Raw genomic sequence first — 25788 nt, 5'->3', positions numbered from 1 at the left:
AGGTCATGGGATCGAGCTCCATGTCAGGCTCTGTGCTGAGCGTGGATCCTGCTTAAGATTGTTTTTCTCCCTCTGTCCCTCCCCTGCGCTTGTGTGTGCATGCTCGTGTGCTCTCTCTCTCTTTCTCTCTCTCTCAAAAATAAAAGAATAATAATAATAAATGAATGAATGTCAAATGATGGCTTTATGTACAGAAGCACGGCTCTCCGTGAGTTTGAGTAAATGAGAGCATGCATCACCAGCAGTCTTTTATGTACCTTTCTTGAAGGCTGCCTTTTACCTTTCAAGCTTACCTCCTGTTTTCAAGGCTGTGTTTCTCTGTTGCTATTTTTTTTCCCTTAACAAAACGGGAACAAAAAGTTTGTTCAGACTACAAAGTTACCAACCCCACTCTCATTTTCTGTTGTCCAAATGGGTATACTTGATTTTGAGGTTTTCTAGGATTTCACATTTAAGCCACATTTTGTGAGTTGGTACCTCATTATGTCCTTAGAGACTTTATCTTCCCTGCCATTGTAAGCTGCATTTAATAGAAGTGTAATGTCCAGAACATGGGAGATGACAGTGTCTTCTTATTCAGGCTTGATCAGAAGGATTGTGTTTACTTCTGAATTCTGCTTGTTATAAAGGAACCTGAGCAACCACAACCTGTCCTTACAAGAATGAGCGGGAGGGTCATGAGTTTGAAGATTGAGTCTGGGGAAGAGTAAACCTGAGAGGGAACCTGACAGCATCCAACATTTGAAAGGTTGCCATACACACAAAGGGCTGGTTAAGGCCTAGGTTCTGACATGAGGCTACCTGGCTTCATGTTGTGGCTCTAACCATCCAATGTGACCTTGGGCAAGTTTCTTAATCTCTCTTGGCCTCAGTTTCCTGGTATGCAAAATGTATGAAAAAACATACCAGCTTTGTAAGGTTATTATGAAGATTAAATGTGAGTACATGTAAAGTACTTTGATCCATGCCTGGCACACAGGAAATGAGCATTAAATGTTAGCCTTAAAACTAGAGGTATTTTTGAAGAAGAATAAGAAACTAATTTGGGGTTGCTCTGTGAGTCCGAACCTAAGATCAATGTGTGAAAATTAAAAGGCAAAGTTTAATTCATTAAAGGAAATCAACAGTTGTCTAGAGTGGACTGCCTAAAGAGGTCTTTATTTTCCTGTCACTAAGTCAGAGGTATTCTTCCTTTGATATTTTGGGGAATGTTATAATCAATGCTGATAGATGGTAGGTTGTTGGGGTATTTTTCATATTTTTTTCCTCTCTCAAAATATTGACAATCCCCTGTCACCTCTGAAATTATTTGGAGAATTTTGCCTGTATGTGAAATGCAAAAGTGGTTTCCACGTTCAGAAACAAATGTTCTCACTCCTGTCCTCCAATTTTAGAGGAGGAAAAGCTCCTCTCATTCAAAGCCAGTCCCTTCACCTCTCTTTCTTTTTCTTTTTTTTGGGGGGGAGGGCGCTTATCAAAAGATCCCACTTTCTTTTACCTCTTCCAGCTTTCAAAACCTTGCTCTGCTCTTTGCCTCTTTTTGTGTTCAACCGGTTCCTCTTTGCTGGTTCTTTCCTCATAATCTGTAAGCATGCTTAGGTCTTTCCAAACCCTAAAAACCATAAATTTTCCCCTTAAATTCTTCATTCCTCTGTGACTGCTCCTCAGCCTTTGTTCCCTTCATAGCCAGGCTTCTGCAGGGCATTCATTGTCTGCATCACTGTCTCTGCTGTCCTGTCTCCAGGGGTTTCAGAAAGTACATAGTATGTGTTTGTTGAATGTTCAATGAATGGATCCTTACCGTGCATTGGATTCCTGTTCATTATTGTTACTCCTCTTTTATCCAGGAGAAAAACGACATTAGATTACTTTCAAGGTCACAGAAGATCCTTTCAGCACAGGTGCTGGAGGTATTTGCATCCTGCCATGTGAGCAGATGTATATATCATCTTTCTTCACTGTTCTTTCAGATTTCAATTGGGAGGCAGAAATCACACCAATTATTTTAACTGAGAGAATTTAACATAACCATTGTTAGCCAGATATTAGAAAACAAAAAAGGCCAAGGTGGAACACTGAGATACCACAAAGGCCGCTGTTGCAGAAAGGGATTACCACCTCTGTAAGTGATAAATGCCTGGTACATTTGAGGAGTGACTTTTGGCATTTTCAATTCTAAGGTTTGCTTAGGGGTAACATAGTTGATAGTTGTGGAATATTTGTTTCTCTTAAGAATTTGTTTCTCTCCCCCCTTTCTCTAAAATTGGAGGATAGAAAGGAGAACATTTGCTTATACATGTGGAAGCCACGAAGCATGAGCAAAGGGTATGGGGCATAAATAATACAGTAATGGGTATAAGGATGTCAACAAAAATAAATTATCTAAATATAACTGATGGAGAATTTTCTCCTCTCCTTCTTTCCCCACCCATCTTTTGTGTAGGATTTATTTTTATCCCAAACCCCTTCCTCCCAGGTTACCAGTGGCACTGGGTGAAGCAGTGTCTTAAGTTATATTCCCAGAAACCTAATGTGTGTAACCTGGACAAACACATGACTAAAGAAGAGACCCAAGACCTCTGGGAACAGAGCAAAGAGTTTCTGAGGTAAGTGTTCATATTCAGCTCAGGTCACTGCACATCTTTATAGGAACTACTCCAGAACAATTCAGTGAATGTGACTGATGTGTTTTCCCCTCGTTCCCATGCAAATATAGCACAATTATTTTCTTTCCCCTGGGAACATTTGGACAGACACTTTGACAGTTATATTAAACTGAGATCTGTTTTAGGTTCATCATTTATTTTTCTCTCTCAAAAATAAATAAACATAAAAAAAAGATTTGCTTATAACTTGGATCTCAAGTTCATCCTCCTTACTCATCAGCTGGTCCATTTTCATTCAGCTTCAGCCCTTTTTCTGCTTAAAGTGAGTTCCAGGGTCACCTTGCCGCTTCATTTCATAGAGCATGTGACTCTTAATCTCAGGATTGTAAGTTTGAGCCCAACATTGGGTGTAGAGATTACTTAAAAAAATAAAATCTTTTTTAAAAAAATAAAGTGAGTTCCTTTGAAGATTTGTGATATTCTGAAAAAATTAACACTAAAAGTTGGTTTCCACTCTCCTAGATGAAGTCACTGCTACTAGCAGTTTTATGATGGATTAGTTATTCCTCTTGAGAACTAACATTTGCACCTTAATGTAGTATCACCATTTATTCATTCACAATTTTTTTTATTTTAAAGTAATCTCTATACCCAGCATGGGCCTCGAACTCATGACCCTGAGATCAAGAGTCACATGCTCTATTGGCTGAGCCAGCCAGACATCCTATCATACCACAAATTCTTTTTTTTTTTTTTTTAATTTTTTTTTTTTTTCAACGTTTATTTATTTTTGGGACAGAGAGAGACAGAGCATGAACGGGGGAGGGGCAGAGAGAGAGGGAGACACAGAATCGGAAACAGGCTCCAGGCTCTGAGCCATCAGCCCAGAGCCCGACGCGGGGCTCGAACTCACGGACCGCGAGATCGTGACCTAGCTGAAGTCGGACGCTTAACCGACTGCGCCACCCAGGCGCCCCTCATACCACAAATTCTTATTGAGGGTTAGTTGTATACCAGACATGAGGCTAAGCATTGGAGATACAAAGACACATAGGACAGTGTCCTTGTACTCAAGAATGCATAGTCTATGGCAGCAACTCAGTGTCAACAGGAATAATTATAAGGAAGCTTAGAAAGTATTATGATAGGTGTTTAGAAAAATACTGTGGGGGCCAAAGGGAGAAATAATTCCTCTAGGCAAGAAAGAGATGTCAAGAAGAAAAAATCATTACTATTTTTTAAAATTTTTTCTTGTAACATTTATTTATTTTTGAGAGTGACAGAGCGTGAGCAGGGGAGGGGCAGAGAGAGAGGGAGACACAGAATCTGAAGCAGGCCCCAGGCTCTGATCTGTCAGCACAGAGTCCAATGCAGGGCTCATACCCACAAACCATGAGATCACGACCTGAGCCAAAGTTGGACACTTAAACGAGCCACCCGGGTGCCCTGAAAAAAATTATATTTTAATTGGGTCTTTTATCCTCTTTTTTCTCTGTTGATTTGAACTGGGTCTTCAAAAATGATTAGGAGTTTGCCCGTCAGAAGAGCAGAAAAGCTGTTTGGGGTAGAGAAAGCAGCCTAAGCAAAGAGGGAATATTCAAGGCAGAATAAGTTCTGTGAAATAGTAGTACAGGATGTGGGAGTACAGTTCATGTATTGATTCAACAAATACCTATTGGATTTCTGTGTGTCAGATACTGTGCTTAGGTGTTAGAGATTCAAAGACAAGACACAATTCCTGCTTTCAAGGAATTTGTAGGTTAGCTGATGGCAGAGACATAAAATAAACAGGTACAGAGATACAGTTTATAAGATATGGAAATAGCCATTCAGGTGGCTAGACTGGAGGTAGTTTATAAAAGGTGCTTCCTGAAAGTCATGGATAGAATTGGCAAAAGATGAAGCAGAAAAATTAAGGGCCAGATTGTAAAGGGTGCAGTGATGTAGAGCACTAGGTCTAGAGTCTGATCACCTGGGTTCACATCCCAGCTCTGCGACTTGAACTAGGTGTGTAAACTTGAGCAAGTTTCTTAACCTTTCTTTGCCTTATGGTAGTCCTTTCCTCATTTAATAACAGGATCAAACGAGAATTGTGAGAAATGTTTAGAACAGCCCATTAAAACCATCACACTGGTTTTGTGTGTTGTTTGGACTTAGGGTCACTAATAGTGCAGCTTTCGGAAATTGTCATGTTACTTCTAATAGAGGAAATAAGATTTCCTTAAGTTGAAAGGGGAAAGGAAAACTTAAAATTCATTGGTTTTCCTTTAACGTCTTCTTGGTCTGCAGGCTATGGTAAAGTCAGGAGCAGTGGGAAAAACCGTCTTAAAGCTTTTAATGTATCTTGTTTAGAATTGAGAGTAAACTAAAGGAAGATCATGGTTAGAGTTTGCTGCTAAACCAGCCTGTGTTTTCAAGTAATTGATTTTTCTTTCTTCAGACAAATGACTGCAGAAATCCCAATGTCATCTTCTAAGATAGTTTAGATGAACCTCTTTAATAAATCATCCAGTAAACAATGGTGAGATTTTTTTTCTACTAATTAGCTACTAATTAATTCTTTAGTAAATTAGCAAAAATTTAAAATGTGGTGGTCCTGTCTTCTGTTGTCATGGGTTGGAAGAAATTGATAGTCTCAGACATTGCTGGTGGTTGAAAATCAGGACGCTAGTTCTCCTTCTGTCATTATGTGATATGTGTTTCAGCTTCCTCTTCTGGGAAACAAAGGAATTAGATTGGAGAAGCCATTTTAGGTGGTTGGATTATAGTCACCTAGACAGTACATGCCAGCTTCCCCTGCTTTCCCAGAGCATATGAGAAAGGGAGAGGGTCTGTCATACAAGATTTCCCTAGAGATTTGGATTTTTGACCATAACATCCACATTGAGAACCACTGAACTAGAGGATCTCTAAGGATCCTTTCCATTTTAATCTTCTAGGTTTCTGTGGTCAGGGAAGAAGAAACTTTTTAAGTAGGAAATGAAGAAGAAATACTTGAACTTAGAGGGAAAAATAGATCTGTTCACAAAATTAGGGCACCTCAATTCTGTGTTTTGTTCAGAGTTTATTGTGAGTGAATAGCTAGAGATTCTTGCACAAGATTATAATAGGTATAAGCATCTTCATTGCAGCATTGTTCGTAACGGGAAAAAATGAGAAGTAACCTAAGTTTCTCTCAGCAAGAGATCGGGTTAATCAAGTATGACATACCTAGCAGTACGATGCAGCCACTATGCAGCCACTCAGAGATCTTAAATCTGGCCCTATAGTAAATATAGTAGGGCTACAATCATAATAAATAAAATCATTTTTCAGCATCTGCATCACAGCCACCTTAGTCTGAGCCACCATCATTTACTGCAGCAGCCTCCTAACCTGTCTCCCTGTGTCTGTTTTCATGCCTCTTCAGTCTGTTTTCTTTTTTCTTTTAGAGAGAGTGGGAGCAAGGGAGGAGGGCAGCAGGAGAGGGAGAGAGATCTTAAGCAGGCCCCACGCCCAGTGCAGAGCCTGACCTGGGGCTCAATCCCATGACCCTGGGATCATGACCTGAGCTAAAATCAAAGGTCAGATACTTAACCGAATGAGCCACCCAGGAGCCCCTTCCATCTGTTTTCTAATTAGTATAGAAATCACATCACTTTTCTTATAGTTTCTGATCTACTGTACTGCAGTTCACCTTTGATACAACCATCCAGAGTCGACAAGGATGTCACAGATTGAGGGCATGGTCTCCAAGCAAATCACCCTCACTTCAGACCGTAGCCACAAGTTTGGGAGATTCCCCAGGCTACCCACACATCTGACCAACTGGTTACAAATTCAGGGAAGTTCCCATAACCCTCTCAGGTTCATAACTCACTAGAATGACTCACAGAATTTAAGAAAGATTATACTTAGGAATTTAGTTTATTATAAAGGATACAAATCGGGATCATCCAATGAATCAACATGTAGGGCAGTGTCTGGGAGGGTTCTGAATGCAGTACTTCCATGTCCTCTTTCCATGGACTCAGGATGTGTCACCCTCCTAGGAAGCTCTCCCAAACCTAGCATTCAGTTTTTTGTTGGAGTTTCACTACTTAGGCACGACTGAATTATTAGCCCTATGGTTTAACTCAGTCTCTAGCCCCCTACTCAGCCACTTGGGTTTATTTAGCTAATACCACTTGACTAAAAGTCTCAACCCCTCTAATCACATAGTTGGTTTTCCTAGCCTCATAAGCTCATATCCTGAGTCATCACTTTAGCGTTAACTTAGCTGTGGTCCTAGAGCCCACTGTGAATAACAAAGATACTCCTTTTCCTCCTGGAAATTCCAAGGAAGTTTTTTTTTAAGTTTTCGTTTATTTATTTTGGCAAAGATAGCATGCAAGCAAGGTAGGGGCGGGGAGGGGGGAATCCCAAGCAGATTCCAAACTGTCAGTGCAGAGCCTGGTGCAGGGCTTGAACTCAAGAACCGTGAGCTCATGACCTAAGCTGAAATCAAGAGTCAGACACTTAACTGACTGAGCCACCCAGGCACCCCTGGAAACTCCAGTGATTTAAAAGCTCTCTCCCAAGAACCAGGAACAAAGGCCAGTGAAAATTTGTTGTTAATGCAACTCCGTTATATTTAGAATAAAATCAGAAGTCTTTACCATGGTCTACAAGGCCTTGGTGATCCAGCCACCAGCCACCTCTCCAACCTACTCTCCTACCATTCCTTTTCATTTATTGTCCTCCAGCTGTAGTGGCGTCCATGCTGTTCCCTTAAACACATGAGAAATGCTCAGATTCATTGTGTAAGCTGTTCCGTCTACCTGGAAAGCTCTTCCCTTAGGTAACCAATGACTTCCTTCCTTTAGGTCTTTGGATCTCATCATCTTATAAGAGATGATTTCCTTATCAAGTTAAAAATAGTACCCCATTTTCCCTCACTCTTTATCTTCTTGCCTTCTGTTTGTTTTCTTCAGTGCATGTAATTGCCAATAAGTATCTGTGGAATTAGTGGATCCTTTCTTACACCGTTTGAATTTTGTAAATATATTATCTATTCAAAAATAACTTTAAAGAATAAGACAAGGGGAAGTACTAATTTAAATGAAGCGACGTTGCTTTATTCCTTAAGTTAGCTTTTGAAATACTTTGCACCTGTTTTTGTATATGTGAAAGTTTTTTCCATTAATGTCCTTAGTGTGGAAGCAGAATTAATCCCTTCTCCTTTTCTACTCCTTTAAAACTTTGTGGTGCTATTTATTATAAACATTTATTAGAGTGAATCCAGTCATCAAGTACTTCTCTCCACTACCTGCTGTGGCCCTTCCCCCGCCCCAGATTTTGAAAAGTTTGTAACCTTGATACCAACCACGGTTCTTTATATATTTTAGAAGGTGTTCTTTAAATATTATTTTAACTAAGTTGATATTCTCTCAGTTAGCCTGATAAAAACATGCTGAATTTGAGAAGGATCAATTGAAGATTGTATAGTATCTTCCCACTTTATTTTCATTAATTTGTTAACTTATCTACTTGTGTTTTTGGAAATATTTGATGCTAGGACAGATACGGAGATTAAAATTCACTCCCTGCCTTTGAGGAAGGGACTAATTAAAGAAGGATTTCAAGTACTTACATACAGAATTTATAGATGAATAAGCCATGTAAGTGAGTTGAGGCAGTTGCTGTGGGGGCACAGTAGAGGGAGAGACTGAAACTAGAAAACAGTTTCCCTGAAGAAGAAGGGAGGTTAAAGTGTGTGCAAGTCAGAAAAATCTGCTGTACAAAGAGTAGAGTAGAAGAGGAGAGAGAACATGACAGTAGAGAAAAGCGTATGGCCAAAGGCACAGCCATGAAAAATGGACCCTCCCTGTGGGGAATGCTTGGAGGTGAAACCAGAAAAGTGAGTTAGAACCACATTATAAGGGGGGTTGCATGCCTTATGGCAAAGTGTGGACTTTGTCCTATAAACAGTGGGAGTTCATCAAGATTAGTAACCGATTTTTCACTTTAGAAAGATAATTCTTATACCATGAGGAAAATGGACTGAAAATACAGTTGTTGGAAAAAACACAATTAAGAATTTAGCTTAGAGGCACCTGGGTGGCTCAGTTGGTTAAGCATCTGACTTCAGCTCAGGTCATGATCTCACGGTTCAGTTCGGTTTGTGAGTTCGAGCCGCACATTGGGCTTTGTGCTGTCAGCATGGATCCTGTTTCGGATCCTCTGTCCCCCCTCTCTGCCCCTACTCCACACGCGTACATGCTTTCTCTCTCTCTTCTCTCTCTCTCTCTCTCTTTCTCAAAAATAAATAAACATTAAAAAAAATCTAGCTTAATAATCCATGCACAAGATGATAAAGGTCTGGAAAAGACATTGTTAACAAGGCTTGCTGACCAAGAGATTATGAGAATCAAGAGATAAGAAGTTAAGGATTATCCACGGATAATAGGGCAAAACTGAGGTTTTTGTTGTGAGTTTTTTTTCCAGTACTATTGATATAATTGATGTACATTTTATTAGTTCAGGGTGTACAACATAATTTGATATGTGTATATATTGCAGAATGATTACTGTAATAAGTTAACAACAGTCACCTTACAGAGTTATAAGATGAGACCTTTAAGATCTGCTCTCTTGGCCAATACACAATACAGCATTGTTAGCTATAGTCACCATGCTGTACATTGCATCCCCAGCACTTACTTTCCTATAGCTGGAAGTTTTCACTTTTTGACCACATTCACTCATCTCGCCCACACGCACCCATTCCTACCTTTGGCACCTTCAGTCTTCTCGGTTTCTGCAGGTTTGGATTTTTTAGATTCTGCGTATGAGTAAGATCACACAGTATTTGTCTTTCCCCATCTGACATTTCACTTAGCACAGTGCCCCTCGAGGTTCATGTTGTCACACATGGCAGGATTTCCTTTTTTATGGCTGAATAATATTCGTGTATGGGTTGTGTATCACATTTTCTTTATCCATTCATTCATCAGTGGACACTAAGGTTGTTTCTTTGTCTTGGCTGTTACAAATAATACTGCAGTTATTTATGTAAAACTGTAGATGTTCCTCAAAAATAAAAAATAGGACTACCAGAGGGTGCAGCTGTTCCATAGCTGGGTATATCTCCAGAGGAGACAAAAACATTGTCTCGAAAAGATAACTCCACCTCCACATTCATTGTAACATTATAATCTAAGATTTGTAATGGAAATAGGATTAGAGGAAGAGAAGAAGGAGCAGAGACAATCCTTAGTGTAGTTTAGAGATTCATGTTTCTGAAATGCCTGTGGAGTATCCAGGTAAGTGTGTCCAGTATCCCTCTGGAAACATGGAACTGAGTTTAGGAGTGAAGTCAGAGAGGGAGATGTGGGGGTTCTACATAAAGACCATAGTATAGCATGGTACGTGGCTGGCTCAGTCAGTAGGGTGTGCAACTCTTGATGTTGGGGTCATGAGTTCAAGCCCCACGTTGGGCATAGAGTTTACTTTAAAAAAAAAAAAAAAACTAATGAAGCAATGAGAATGGATGTGATTGTTTAGTGGAAAACATACAGAGAAAAGAAAGCCATTAGCTCTAGAAAGTATCAGCTTGGGTTGGGGGAATGCTATTAGAAGTCAAGACAGGAAAATGTTTCCAGAATAAAAGAAGGGCCAACCATGTCAGTAGGCCTAAGGACAATTAAGTGGTGTACTTGAAATTAAGAAACTACTTTTGGTGGAGTGGTGGAAGCAGAAGTCAGGTTGCAGTGAGGGTGGCCACTGTGCAGTCCTTTTGGGAAGGTTCGATTGTGAAGGGAAGGAGAGAGGTGGGGCAGAAGGAAATGGCACATAGGCAGGGTACTTGACTAAGAGGTTAAGTTAAGAAGATGCTTGTTGTTTTTTCTTAAGTATGTGGAAGTGTTGAACGTTTCTGCAGAACAAGAGAAAGACCAAAGTGCAGAGGAAGACTGGAAAATAGGAGCAGAAAGGTGATGAATGAAGGAATGTCTCTGAGGCTGTGTCAGGGAAATGGGAGGCAACATGGGTGTAGAATTGGCCTTTGAGGAAAGAAGTAGAACCCCTGCTGAAACCAGGAGGGAGGGAAGGACAGAGTAAAGATTATGCAAAGTTTAGAGGTGTGGGAGAGAAAGCTCAAAGTTGCTCACTGGATCTTTTGCTCAGGCCTCTGGACTCTTGTCCTCAAAGGGAGTAAGAGCAGGACTCACAGCTTAAGATGGATGCTGAAGGTTTAGAACAGAAGGTAGATTAACTGAGAGTAAATAATTGCAAGATAGCAAAACAGTGTTGGCAGTCCAGATGGAATTAACTGGATGTCCATTTTCAGGGTTTGACTATGAGGTTTAGGTTGAGAAGGGAGACAACTGGAAGCACTCAAATTCTGAGAAAATGGAGTTCTGAGAACAGGAGGTGGAACCTTAGGTTTAATGGATGTGAGAGACTAGGAGAGGAAGAACAGAAAGTTGTTGTCATGGAGGGAAATATTCAGAGTTAGGAAGGACACAATTTCCAAGCTTTTAAAAATGATTGAAAAAAATAAATACCTGTAATAGTATTTTATCAAAAACAGCCTTCAGACCTTTTCTGCCCTCAGACGTTTACTTTCACAATGATTTGCTAATGTCCCTTGAAGCAAGGAAGAAAAGACCATGCCAGTGCTTAGTTATGACATTCAAACTCCCCACTGCACAACGAGTGGACAGGCAGGACAGTCCATTTTCACCCAGTTAGGTACAGTTGAAAGCGGCACCATAGAATGCCAGCGCGTACATAAAGCACTTAGCCATGACAGGAAATGAGCAGACTGCTGTGTGGGCACATTGACCAGGGTAGAAGGTGGCCAGCTGACCCATCCATCATGGGTGCCTGGAGCTGCAGCAGAGGCAGGGAGCAGAGTGTGTTTGCTTTCAGTGAGAACCAGTAATCAAGGTCATATTTGGTTGAAAACATTCTTTTAGATAATTGGATGAAGATTTAAAGTTAGGTGCCAGCATACCCCTTGCATTCCTTAGAGTGGATGTGGCAGCTCTGTTGGCACCAAGCCTTAAGCCTTCTTGGCCTCCTTTTGGACAAGTCAGGTTTAAAAAGAGAACAGCCCACCCCCTTTATTAATCCGTCAGTATTTCCTGCTTGCAAATGATCTGGGAGTGCGTTAAACTTGGTTTTGGCTTTAAACTATTCACAGTGCTTAAGGGTGAATATTTTGGAATCTTTGTTACCCAAAGCCCACAGGGACCAGAATGTCACTAAGTAGTGCTGAGACAGGAGGAAGTGGCCAGTGTTGGCCAGTAGTGCTCTCACATCTGCAAAGCTGGTCTTATAATTGTTGTGACTTTCCTTCCAGAAATTCCTTCAAAGACAAGAATTGAAATTGTGTTCTCAGAAGACAATATGAAATCAAGGGTGGAATCATATACTAACTACGTGGGTCTAACACATTACACAAAATGTGTGTGTGTGTGTGTATGTAATTATCCTCACAATGGCACACTCAGTCATCACAACTGTACTTTCACTGCACAAGTCGGCTTTTTTTTAAGTTTGTTTAAGTTTTTTTGTTTTTGAGTTTGTTTATTTGAGAGAGGGAGAGAGGGAATCCCAAGCAGGCCCTGCACTAACAGTGTGGGACCTGATGTGGGGCTCAGTCTCACAACTGCAAGATCATGACCTGAGCCAAAATCAAGAGTTGGATGCTTTGCCAACCGAGCCACCCAGGCACCCCTTACTGCACAAATCTTTAAGCCTTTTTTTTCTTTTTTGTTATGTGGCCTGGGCTTAATGCTCTTATACGCTTACACCAATCCCCCCAAGTAATACAAGGCAAAACCCAAAGCCATCCTTATAGTGATACAATTAAGGTAGAAATGAGATGTTCTTTTGGTTTCCTAAAACAGGAAAAAATTGTGAAAGGTATATCATAGAGGGCAGGGTGCCTGGGTGTCTCAGTCAGTTAAACCTCCAACTTCAGCTCAGGTCATGATCTCATGGTTCGTGGGTTCAAGCCCTGTGTCAGACTCTGTGCTGACAGCTGAGCCTGGGGCCTGCTTCAGATTCTGTCTCTACCTCTTTCTGCCCCTCCCCTGCCCACACTCTGCCTGCCCCTCTCTCTCTCTCTCTCAAAAATAAATAAAAATTTTTTAAAAAGGTACAGGAGGATTCTGGTCATGTTTGGTCATCACTATAATTTTGATAATTTTACTAATACCATAAATCTTTGTTAATTACAATAGCATATACCTTGAATCTTTTGATGGAAAAGCAGCTTGTTGATGCCATATCAGATGTCTGAAATACCATCACCCTCTATATTATTTTTAGAGCTGCATTGTTGTTATCTTTATTTGTTCAGATTGGTCTAGTTTGGGGTTTGGGGTTTTTTTTTTAGGTTGTTGGGTTTTTTTTGTTATTTATTTTGTTTTGTTTTTTTAAGTTTATTTATTTTTGAGAGGGACAGAGTGTGCTCAGGGGAGGGCAGAGAGAGGGGAAGACACAGAATCCAAATCAGTCTCCAGGCTCTGAGCTATCAGCACAGAACCCGATGCAGGGCTTGCACTCATGAACCATGAGATCATGACATGAGCCAAAGTCAGACTGAGCCACCCAGGCGCCCCTAGTTTTGGGGGCTTTTGTTTGTTTTTAATTAATTTCCCTGTATTTTATTTTTTTTTGGAGCACACAAGTCAGGGAGAGGGGCAGAGGGAGGGAGAGAGAGAATACTAAACAGGCTCCAACAGCACAGAGCCCAGTGCAAGACTCGATCCCACAACCCTGGGATCATGACCTGAGCTGAAATCAAGAGTCCAGTGCTTAACCAACTGAGCCACCCAGGTGCCCTGGTCTAGTTTTTGTTTTAGTTGTTGTTGTTTTTAGTGTTTATTTATTTTAAGAAAGAGAGAGTGGGGAAGAGAATCCCAAGCTGACAGCACAGAGCCCCACACAGGGCTTAATCTCATGAACCATGAGATCATGACCTAAGCTGAAATCAAGAGTCTGACTAACTGACTAAGCCACCCAGGCACCCCTGGTCTAGTTTTAGTATGATAGTATGGGTTTCTCATCAAGAATAAAATGATCTTTTATTGATCTAGAAAGATGGAAGGTATTTTGTTTTGTTTTTTAATTTTGGCTGAAATAGTGTTTCCCAAAGTATGGCCCCTGATTCATCAGCATCAGCATCGCTTTGGGAACTTAGAGATTCAGATTCTTAGGCTCCACCCTAGACCTGCTGAATCAGAATTTGTAGGCCTGGGCCCAGCCATGCAAATTTTAACAAGCCCTCTAGATGATTCTCATGAGCATTAAAATTTGGAAACCACTTGGCAGAAACTAAGTGGCATACACACTGATACATCAGATTCACTTGAGTCCAGAAATAAGAGGTCGTTCTTATTTTTCTGTCTCAAGTCTAGTAAGGTAGATTGTATTCTCCTGGGGGATCATTAGGGAGTTCTTTTATCTGTACCTTTAGTTGAAGACACATAGATAGAATTCAGGTTGTGTTAGTAACTGTACATTCCTTTTATTTTTTCTTTCAGTTTTTAGTTTTTACATGTAGAAAATTTAAATAATGTATGGTCATTCTGCATGATAACTGTTCATCCCAGATAGTGGCAGTAACTGGCCAAGCTTACATGTTGTTTCCCCTAAATTGTTACTAGTTATCCATTTTTTCTCATGCCAAGTGTCCCTGAGACCTTACCTGAGTTTGGTGATTCACCAGCAGGGCTCACCATATAGTTGTCTTCATGGATAGGATTTATTCCAGTTCAAAGAATACAGAGCACGATCAGTGAAGGAAAAAGATGAATTGAGCAGAGTCCTGGGAAAACCAGCCTCAAGCTTCCAGGGTTTTCTCCCAGTGAAGTCACACAAGGTGTGCTTAATTCCCCCGATAACAAGTTGTGACAAATTTGAAATGTTGTCTACCCGGGAAGCTCAGTGCCCAGGTTTTGACTAGGGGCTGGTCACATTGACAGTCTCTGTCTGACATATATCAAAATTCTAGACTCCCAGAAGGAAGCTGGTGCTTAACGTAAACCTTATTATTTTGCAGAAAAAGTTTAGGCCCAGTGAGCAGCAGTTCTGGGAACGGTGTGAACCTCCCCAAATTCCGAGTTCCAGATGCTTGCCAATGACCAGGCCTTTCAAAGGATAGCAGTCAGATCTGCTGTGTTTCTTTTCTGCACTGCTGTCCTAGATAAATCAGTGTTCCATTCCTTTTAGCTGCTGGTCTTGATGTATATCTGTGTCATGGTGTCTTTCTTAGAATGTAAACTCTGTGAGGACAGATAGCATCTATTCTGTAAACTCTGTCAAACATCAAGACGAGTGCCACTTACAGTTTGAGTCTCTAATAAATCTTTTGCTTCTGCTCATGTCGTATGCCTGTATTGCCCACTGCTCCACTCCCTGTTTAAGTGCTGGCCATTCTTCAATGCCTTGTTCAACTCCCAACTCTGCCATGAAGCCTTAACTGATTAGACCGCTAACTTTGAGCTCTCCTTTTTTCTTAATTCTATTGTCCCTCAAAGTCTTGTGATGTTCAGTTTAGTACAGATTTTATACTGCCTTGAATTTTCCCCTCATTTTTTCTTCTTATGCTTATCTGTCATCTCTTGTCAAATATAAACTCCTTAAAGCAGTTTAATCTTTTTAAACACGAGTGGTTTGGGGACCAAAAAAAATTCGATCAATTGATGATATAAATCACATAGGAAAAAAAAAAACTAGAATTACTAGGCCTAGCATTCTTGCATTTTTAGGTATTCAGAGGTAAATCAAAGAAGCTTCTTCCTCTTTAGAAAAAGAGTAGATGAGGTGCCTGGGTGGCTCAAGTAGGTTAAGTGTCCAACTTCAGCTCAGGTCATGATCTTGCAGTTTGTGAGTTCAAGCCCTGCGTCAGGTTCTGTGCTGACAACTCAGAGCCTGGAGCCTGCTTCGGATTCTGTGTCACCCTCTCTCTCTCTGCCCCTCCCCTGCTTGACCTCTGTCTCTCTCTCTCAAAAATAAATAAACATTAAAAGAAAAGGAAAAACATAGTTAATCCCATAGATTTGATGAGACAGGATGTAATTGCAGGAAGTGCATCTCTCTGTTTTACAGAAACCCCCTGTGTTTTGAAATGGATGTCCGAAACCAAATCAATTACAGTGGTCCTTAATTGTTAGCTAAGCCTCAATTATCTAAGCTGTTTTATAGGGTTAAAGAAATCTTGTTAAACCAGTTATTTTTGGTTGTATACTATATTTTGCCAAACTTTCTCCCCCAACCTATAATTCTGGGAAGCCACCATCATTAGACATAGTGATACCTATGATTAATCATACCCCACTTTTAGCAAACCAAATAGAACATGCTCTGTTAGCCAATTTTTCAATTACCCGTAGTGTCTGTGGTCCCATTTCCAGTGGATGGGTAAAAACATTTCTGTTGTTATTCTTATTTTGTCATTATTGAGATGCCGGAGACTTGCCACTTAAAATTGATCCCGTTTAGCAGAGGATTTAGAACAAGGACTGAAAATGAGAGATGCTAACATGTTTTTTTAGTGTTATTATATTCTTGGTCAACTCATTTGTCTTTTCTCATTTTTCCTATCAAGATCTTGGCCAACAGCTTATACCAAGGAAAGCAGATTTACTCCAGGCAGAGGGCCTTTGCTGCCAATTGAGGTGAATAATTCAATCCTCTTTTGTCCCTAATCTTCACAGGCTTAAGGAAGTGAATAAACGGAGACCCCGAAGTTTACTAGAGAAGTTGCGCTGGGTGACCCTAGGCTACCATTATAACTGGGACAGTAAGGTATTCACATTTTCTTGCTAATTCCATTGTCTTCCACTTTTTACACTCCTTGGGCTCAGTGATTGGATTTCTTCTTGGCCACTATTTTAAAGTATCAGATTATCCATTTGTGCAGGGATCTCTTTCATCTGTCTCTTAAAATCCTCTTGATAACAGTATCTCAAGAGCAATGAGTAATTTTTCCCAGGATGAAATTTCTTCTTCAAATGCCCTTACGTTATATTATTTCATCAGAAGTCATTGGTGCTCTAAGTACATTTCAGGGATATAGATTTTTCTTTATTGTATTTAAGAACAATTCTCAATTAAAATCTTTATTTCCATTATGTTTAGTGTTTGTTGAGCCTGTATTTTCTTTTTTTTTTTCCGTCAAATAATTTAATACATGTTGAGATATGTTTATAGTTATAGATATATCTTTATACATTGTCTTTGTCTACCAGAGGTCTTTAAGCAAAAGCACTGATTTTAATAAATTTGACAGCAAAGAAGATCATCTAGAATTGGTAGATGATTTGACTTATATACTTTGAGTGATTGTGTGGAAAATACATCATTAGTTAGGATGGATATGAACCCTGGCAATTTCTTTTTTTTTTTTAATATGAAATTTATTGTCAAATTGGTTTCCATATAAACACCAGTGCTCATCCCAACAGGTGCCCTCCTCAGTGCCCATCACCCACTTTCCCCTCCCTCCCACCCCCCAACAACCCTCAGTTTATTCTCAGTTTTTAAGAGTCTCTGATTTGGCTCCCTCCCTCTCTTTTTTTTTTTTTTTCTTCCTTCCCCTCCCCCATAGTCCTATGTTAAGTTTCTCAGGATCCACATAAGAGTGAAAACACATGGTATCTGTCTTTCTCAACATCACTCCTCATCAGGGAAATACAAATCAAAACCACACTGAGATACATTCTCACACCAGTCAGAGTGGCTAAAATGAACAAATCAGGAGATTATAGATGCTGGAGAGGATGTGGAGAAATGGGAACCCTCTTGCACTGTTGGTGGGAATGCAAACTGGTGCAGCCACCGTGGAAAACAGTGTGGAGGTTCCTCAAAAAATTAAAAATAGATCTACTCTCTGACCCAGCAATAGCACTGCTAGGAATTTACCCAAGGGAAACAGGAGTGCTGATGCACAGGGGCACTTGTACCCCAATGTTTATAACAGCACTTTCAACAAAAGCCAAATTATGGAAAGAGCCTAAATGTCCATCAACTGACGAATGGATAAAGAAGTTGTGGTTTATATACACAATGGAATACTACTTGGCAATGAGAAAGAATGAAATACGGCCTTTTGTAGCAATGTGGTTGGAACTAGAGAGTGTTATGCTAAGAGCCTGTATTTTCTACATGATACCTATTTGGTGTAAAAAAAAAAGGAGCTCCATATACTTCTGGTGTACTTTTCCATGAACTCAAAAAAGACACCTTTGCCTGCTATATAAGGTCTGAGCAAGACACAGATGGGAAAAAATGTCCTACAGTTAACAAAGTTCTCTTTTCTTAAAGTACAATTTCCTTTCCTGACCTCTCTGCTTCCAAAAGTTCCTCCTTTATCACTGGCAGCTGGCAGCCTGTCTCCAGGAGATGTTTGCCACCAAGTGGAAGGACTAATTCTTAGAATAAACTGAAACAGAATGGTATAGACCCATCTTCTCACTAACTAGTTACTTTCTAAAAGCTCCATAGTTTCAGTGAAACCAGCTTATTAACAAATACATTTAACTGCTCAAAATAAGGATAAATGTTGCTCAGAAATGTTCATGATATAATTCTTACTTTCAGTGATGCAGATTCAGTGGAAATATAGATATCTGTGTTTGGGGAAATAGCCTGTGATTCTTTCTGGCTTAGCCAGCCCAGGGTTGAATATGAATATTCAGTATTCAATATTGAATAGGATAGTGCCTACCTCATAAGGTGGGTGTGAGAGTCAGAGGTTCAATGCCCGCATAACAGCAGTGCTAGGCTGTTCTGTGCAGTTAAATGCATTAACACAGTAAATGTTAGCTCATTGTTTTTTTTTTTGTTTTTTTGTTTTTTTGTTTTTTTTATTATATGAAATTTATTGTCAAATTGGTTTCCATACAACACCCAGTGCTCATCCCAAAAGGTGCCCTCCTCAATACCCATCACCCACCCTCTCCTCCCTCCCATCCCCCATCAACCCTCAGTTTGTTCTCAGTTTTTAACAGTCTCTTATGCTTTGGCTCTCTCCCACTCTAACCTCTTTTTTTTTTTTTTTTCTTTTTTCCTCCTCCTCCCCCATGGGTTCCTGTTAAGTTTCTCAGCATCCACATAAGAGTGAAAGCATATGGTATCTGTCTTTCTCTGTATGGCTTATTTCACTTAGCATCACACTCTCCAGTTCCATCCACGTTGCTACAAAAGGCCAAATTTCATTTTTTCTCATTGCCACGTAGTATTCCATTGTGTATATAAACCACAATTTCTTTATCCATTCATCAGTTGATGGACATTTAGGCTCTTTCCATAATTTGGCTATTGTTGAGAGTGCTGCTATGAACATTGGGGTACAAGTGCCCCTATGCATCAGTACTCCTGTATCCCTTGGATAAATTCCTAGCAGTGCTATTGCTGGGTCATAGGGTAGGTCTATTTTTAATTTTCTGAGGAACCTCCACACTGCTTTCCAGAGCTAGCTCATTGTTTTTTATGATGTTATTTTTATTGGTGGTACTGTTATTCCCCCAGGACTTAAAGGTACTCTCATTTACTAAGAAAAATGTGGAGTGAAAAATTACCAGAAACTAAATGAGTAAGCAGAGAAAAGTGGAAGAGACATAAGAAGACTAGTGGATAGACAGTTTGGATGGAGTTAGAAGCCCACAAGGGCACTTCTTTGATCACAGCACAGCCAGCCTTGTGTTGGAATAGCGGCTCTGAGTAGTTGATCTTGTGAAGGACTGAAACTTGAAAGGGTGGAGAAAATCCCTTAAAGTTCTCTTCAAGAATAAATAGGAACTCTTATTTACAGTTCAGGAAAAGGAGAAGGAAAAAATAAAAGAGAAATTTCAACTGAGGAGACTTGGCCATCCATCAAAGACTTATCACATCCTTAACCTGAAGTTAAAGCTCACTTCTGGCCAAAGTAAATACATTCTCTCCAGAGCTTTGCTACAGCTGGGGTACATCAGGACCCTCGCAGAGATTTAAGACAAGTGGGTTTTCTAATCATTTTGAGGTTGATTGGGCAAAGGGCGATGTGAGAGCAGCAGTGAGACAAAGGGGATTGGGGCTGCTGCAGGCTTACCTCACTGGGGTAGCCCTCACCCTCATCTACCACCTTGATGTGCTCCTGAATTGCTGGGTTTTGGAGAGAAGGAGTCTTCTGGCCTCTTTTTTTTTTTTTTTTTTTTTTTAAGAGAAGGATATTTGTGATCTTTATGTGCTAAAAACAGTTCAGAGAGATGAATGCTGAAAATTACTTCCATTTTAAGGTCCCGCCTTGACCACGGTATAAGTCAGTTTCATTTCCAAAGTTTTGAGCATGGCATCTCGTCAAATTGACCAGTGAAATTGGCAGTAGGCCATATATGGGCTGAAGGTCCTAAAACCAAACTGGCTATCATATTTGAGTTGCTTTTTTTTTTAATAAGCTTTGTATTTTAGAATAGTTTTAGATTTGCAGAAAAGTTGAAAAGAGTACAGAGTTCTCATATACATTACACCCAGTTTTCCCTATTATTAACATCTTACATTATTATGGTATCTTTGTCTTACCTAATGAACCAATATTAATACATTATTATAATGGTGAAGTCCATATTTCATTCACATTTCCTTAGCTTTTCATTCAATTTTCTTAGATTTTTTTTAATGTTTGTTTATTTTTGAGAGACAGAGGGTGAGTGGGGGAGGGGCAAAGAGAAAGGGAGACACAGAATCCAAAGCAGGCTCCAGGCTCTGAGCTTTCAGCACAGAGCCTGACACAGGGCTCGAACTCATGAACCACAAAATCATGACCTAGCTAAAGTTGGCTATTTAACCAACTGAGCCACCCTGGCGCCCCTCAGTTTTCTTAGTTTTTAACTGATGTCCTTTTTCTGTTCCAAGACATCACATTACATTTAGTCATCATGTACCTCTTGGCAGTGACAGTTTTGAGTTGCTCTTTTATCTTTTTTTTTTTTTTTTTAATTTTTTTTTAATGTTTATTTATTTTTGACAGAGACAGAGACAGAATGCGAGTGGGTTAGGGGCAGGGAGAGAGGGAGACACAGAAGCAGAAGCAGGCTCCAGGCTCTGACCTTTCAACACAGAGCCCAACACGGGGCTCGAACTCACAAACCGTGAGATCACGACCTGAGCCGAAGTCGGACGCTCAACCGACTGAGCCACCCAGGCACCCCGAGTTGCTCTTTTATCTTAAGAGAATGATCCTATTTGGGATTAAAGTATACCAGAGAGAGACATAATAATTGTTTCATGTATAGACTCCATACAAGGTGAACTTGTTTAATTTATCACTGCATGACATGGTGCCTGCCATGTTATAGGTGCTCAGTATTTTGTTTTTCTTTTTTTTTTAATGGTTTGTTTATTTTTAATATGAAATTTATTGTCAAATTGGTTTCCATACAACACCCAGTGCTCATCCCAACAGGTGCCCTCAATACCCATCACCCACTTTCCCCTCCCTCCCATCCCCCATCAACCCTCAGTTTATTCTCAGTTTTTAAGAGTCTCTTGTGGTTTGCCTCCTTCCCTTCTCTGTAACTTTTTTTCCCCATCCCCTCCCCCATGGTCTTCTGTTAAGTTTCTCAGGATCCACATAAGAGTGAAAACATGTGGTATCTGTCTTTCTCTGTATGACTTATTTCACTTAGCATAACACTCTCCAGTTCCATCCACATTGCTACAAAAGGCCATATTTCATTCTTTCTCATTGCCAAGTAGTATTCCATTATGTATATAAACCACAACTTCTTTATCCATTCATCAGTTGATGGACATTTAGGCTCTTTCCATAATTTGGCTATTGTTGAAAGTGCTGCTATAAACATTGGGGTACAAGTGCCCCTGTGCATCAGCACTCCTGTATCCCTTGAGTAAATTCCTAGCAGTGCTAGTGCTCAATCAGAAGGTAGATCTATTTTTAATTTTTTGAGGAGCCTCCACACTTTTCCAGAGCGGCTGCACCAGATTGCATTCTCACCAAGAGTGCAAGAGGGTTCCCATTTCTCCACACCCTCTCCAGCATCTATAGTCTCCTGATTTGTTCATTTTAGCCACTCTGACTGGTGTGAGGTGATATCTCAGTGTGGTGTTGATTTGTATTTCCCTGATGAGGACTGACATTGAGCATCTTTTCATGTGCCTGTTGGCCATCTGGATGTCTTGTTTAGAGAAGTGACTATTCATGTCAGGTGCTCAGTATTTTGAATGTCTCATTATAAGATTACCGGATGCCTCAAAAACAGATGGATAAATCATGCTGTGTTAGAATTACATGTAAGTTAGATCATTTTAAAGCGGTAATTAATCTTCTGCCACAGTTTCCTATTTTCCTGAGATCATTGTTTATTTTTCTTATTTTCCCTACTTTTATCAAAGAAATACTCAGCCGATCATTATACACCTTTCCCTTCTGACCTGGCTTTCCTCTCAGAGCAAGTAGCTGCAGCCTGTGGATTTCAGGGTTTCCGAGCCGAGGCAGGCATCCTAAATTACTACCGATTGGACTCCACTCTGGGAATCCATGTAGACAGATCTGAACTAGATCACTCCAAACCCCTGCTGTCTTTCAGGTAAGCTGGTTCCAGGGATTTGGGATTACTGCCTAAAACTTCATTCCTTTTTTAAGGCATTTTTAAGCTAAAATAAATAAATAAAAGCTATAACTTTAAGAAATGGTTGGACTCTCTAATCTTTTACTCTTGGGCATCTTAACAGTGTTATAAGTAAAATTTGCCTAGTCCTTAAGAGTAATGACCAAATTACAGTTATATTTCTGTTTAAGATGTGTGGAATCTGCCTTTTGTATCGACAGGTATCGTCAGTGGTGTGTGGAATAGGCAGTGGAAGGCTGTAAGGCAAAGTGAGCGACCTGTTTGGACTAGGGAAGAGAAAGCACAGAACCCCGAGTAGTTTACTCGCCTTGTCTCCCTAAACATACATGAAATTGGGCAAAGTGCTACACCTGTATCTCACAAATAAAGTGCCTGAACAGTCTTTTATTAATTGTCCTATCTTTAAAGTGAACAAGCATGATAAATATAGTAAAGGACTCAGTTTATTGGAAGGCTTAAATCTTGAAAGTGCATCACACAGGGAACCTGGGTGGCTCAGTCGATTAAGCATCTGGCTTCAGCTCAGGTTATGGTCTCATGGTTTGTGGATTCAAGCCCTGCGTCAGGTTCTGTGTTCACAGCTCGGAGCCTGGAGCCTGCTTCAGATTCTGTGTCTCCCCCTCTCTCTACGCCTCTCGTGCGCATTCTCTCTCTCTCTCTCTCTCTCTCTCTCTCTAAAATAAATAAACAGGGGCGCCTGGGTGGCGCAGTCGGTTAAGCATCCGACTTCAGCCAGGTCACGATCTCGCGGTCTGTGAGTTCGAGCCCCGCGTCAGGCTCTGGGCTGATGGCTCAGAGCCTGGAGCCTGTTTCCGATTCTGTGTCTCCCTCTCTCTCTGCCCCTCCCCCGTTCACGCTCTGTCTCTCTCTGTCCCAAAAATAAATAAACGTTGAAAAAAAAAAATTTTTTTTTTTAAATAAAATAAAATAAAATAAATAAACATTAAAATTTTTTTTTTAAAAGTGCATCACTAAAATTTATATGGGTAATACTAAAATTTTTTTTTTTTTTAATTTTTTTTTTTCAACGTTTATTTATTTTTGGGACAGAGAGAGACAGAGCATGAATGGGGGAGGGGCAGAGAAAGAGGGAGACACAGAATCAGAAACAGGCTCCAGGCTCTGAGCCATCAGCCCAGAGCCCGACGCGGGGCTCGAACTCACGGACCGCGAGATCGTGACCTGGCTGAAGTCGCTCAACCGACTGCGCCACCCAGGCGCCCCAGTTTTTAATCTACTTGTTTAACTGCTTTAAATTTTATTTTGCAGCAGTACTGTGGGCTATTATAAGTGTAAGCAGCAGATCATGGGTTAGTCACTTACACAAGCCAGAAGAGAAGGGTCTTAGCACAGTTTGAAAAGGATGTGCAAGCAATAAATATCAGGCTGAAATTAGAAAAAAGTACAGTTGGCAATAACTTTCCCAGCCACGGTTAGTAACAGAAACTTACTACTGTGTATTGTTTTACTTATTTTCTCGTAGCTTCGGACAGTCTGCTATCTTTCTCCTGGGTGGTCTCAAAAGAGATGAAGCCCCCACGGCCATGTTTATGCACAGCGGTGACATCATGGTAATGTCAGGTTTCAGCCGCCTGTTGAACCATGCAGTCCCGAGGGTCCTCCCAAGTTCTCAGGGGGAAGGCCTGCCTTGCTGCCTGGAGACGCCTCTCCCAGCCGTCCTCCCCAGAGACTCAGTGGTAGAGCCCTGCTCTGAGGAGGACTGGCAGATATGCACCAGCTACTTGAAAGCGGCTCGTGTTAACATGACTGTCCGACAGGTATTGGCCATAGACCAGGACTTCCCTTCGGAACCCACAGAGGAGAAGAAAAGAGACATCACCACAGAAGGTTTCTGCCATCTGGATGATGAGAATAGCCAAGTAAAACGAGCAAAGTTAAACCCTGACAGCTGAGACTTGGAGAGCCCGTTCTTTTGCTCAGGCAGGTCTTAAGTAAATGACCACACTTTTTGTATTGCTGTAGACTTCAGCACCAAGACAAGCCAAAAACAGGGAAAAACTCATCATCGATCACACTGTTGCCTTGGAACCCATCCTGAAGAGGAAAGCAATTCATCACTCTGCTCAGAGACTGTTTGCTATGGTCCAGTCTGGTTAGGTGTTGGCACTAATGTACGTGAGAAGTCCAAGGAGCTTTGATCTTCCAGAACAGCCCTCTCAGTCTCTGTCGTTACCTCTGGGGGAGGTAGAAGTGAGTTTCCACATTAATGGAGCTTTATTAAATACCTCAGATTTTATTAATGGGAAACATAACGTTAAGCCCCTGCCACTACCCCATCTGGTGATTTGTGGTTAGATTGTGCTTCCAAGAGCCAACTGTTCGCCTCCCTTTCATCCTACTAGCCATCCTCAGAGTCTGCGATTTTCTCTTCCAGCTTTTCTGGCCTTCACAAAAGAGTCCTATACACATTAAGATAGCGGAACTAGACATCTCATCTCCTAGAAAAGAAATCAATCATAGTTGTCTGTCTTGCCTAAAAGATAAAGTATACCTAAATCCAAGGAAAGGGGAATAGGAGTTTCTCCAGATTTCAACTCTTCCTGTTGACTTTTTAAATGCAATTTTAATTGTTGGACTAAAAAAGCCCCAAGGGTGTTCTGTAACTGTTTTCTCCATGAATAAACTTTCTCTATTTTAAATTAAAGATCTGTATCTATTTTTGAGGGTTAACATATCTGGGATTAGTTTTTTCCTATTTTTACTTGCTGCATTGTTCATGCTGTAGAAGCCCTCCAGCTGTTTCTGCCCTATACCATCCTGCTCTGCCCTAAGTATTCTTTGTGACTGTCACACAAGAGAGAATCTGCTTTGATATTCCAGTCACTGCTGTCTTTTGTGATTGTGGACAGCTTGGAAAATGCATGAAGCACCAAGTGTTAGTCTTTGTGCCCCCAGCAACTTGAATCACAGTACCCCTAGCTGAGTTGTTCTACATTTCTCTGGACTCCGGACTGCTGTTTCCTCATTCAGAGATGAAGATAATATTTATTACCATCTTCTAGGGAATACTAATATTTCAAATGATAATGGGAATTTAGTGCTCCTTTCTAGAAATGTAGTGTCAATATTTTATTATTACGTGGGCTCTTAGAAACATCCCTGTTTGTTTGTTTATGTGGACGACTGGCTGGAAGCCACTTGGCTACCTGCTGCTTGCGGCGAACCTTCATTCCTCTGTCCTGCCTTCTTTTTTTTTTTTCCTTAGGAACATTGTATATCGAGTTCATGTTTTAATCCTTGTCTTCTAAGAAATAAAAATAGATTCATCCCTTATGTGTAAGTAGCGAGGCTCTAAACTTAGTGCATGATAGGAAAATTTTATGTAATTAAAATTACCACTGGGAAAATCCCTTAAATTTTCCATAGTGTACATTATATGTGACCCACTAGAAACGAACATACTGTCATTAGCAAATCCAATAGATCAGCTTATCCTTCAGCATTAGGATAGTTGGTTCTTCATTCAGTTGAGTATCAGATAAAGGTGTTGGCTTGTGTTTAGGACCAGTGTGGTACAAAAAAGTACATATTCAAAATGTAAACTCACACTCCATGAG

The 25788-nt window shown here is 40.5% G+C and overlaps 1 protein-coding gene across 2 annotated transcripts in view; it reads left to right on the top strand.

Annotated features, from left to right (window-relative positions):
* The window catches only part of ALKBH1 (alkB homolog 1, histone H2A dioxygenase), a 28735-nt gene extending 3860 nt beyond the window's left edge, over positions 1-24875 (top strand). The window contains exons 3-6 of one of the 2 annotated variants that reach the window (XM_045451706.1): positions 2477-2606; positions 16298-16388; positions 21975-22168; positions 23694-24875. In XM_045451706.1, the coding sequence (XP_045307662.1) occupies positions 2477-2606; positions 16298-16388; positions 21975-22168; positions 23694-24123 (845 nt within the window). In that variant the 3' untranslated portion in view covers positions 24124-24875. Of the gene's footprint in view, positions 1-2443; positions 2607-16297; positions 16389-21974; positions 22169-23693 lie in introns of both variants that reach the window. The other variant, XM_045451705.1, reaches the window with a different exon arrangement.
* The last annotated feature ends 913 nt before the right edge of the window (positions 24876-25788 follow it).

This window comes from Leopardus geoffroyi, chromosome B3, assembly GCF_018350155.1.
Source record: "Leopardus geoffroyi isolate Oge1 chromosome B3, O.geoffroyi_Oge1_pat1.0, whole genome shotgun sequence".
Lineage (NCBI taxonomy): Eukaryota > Metazoa > Chordata > Mammalia > Carnivora > Felidae > Leopardus > Leopardus geoffroyi.
The sequence above is the reverse complement of the archived record's forward strand: the minus strand, read 5'-3'. Positions and strand labels throughout refer to the sequence as shown.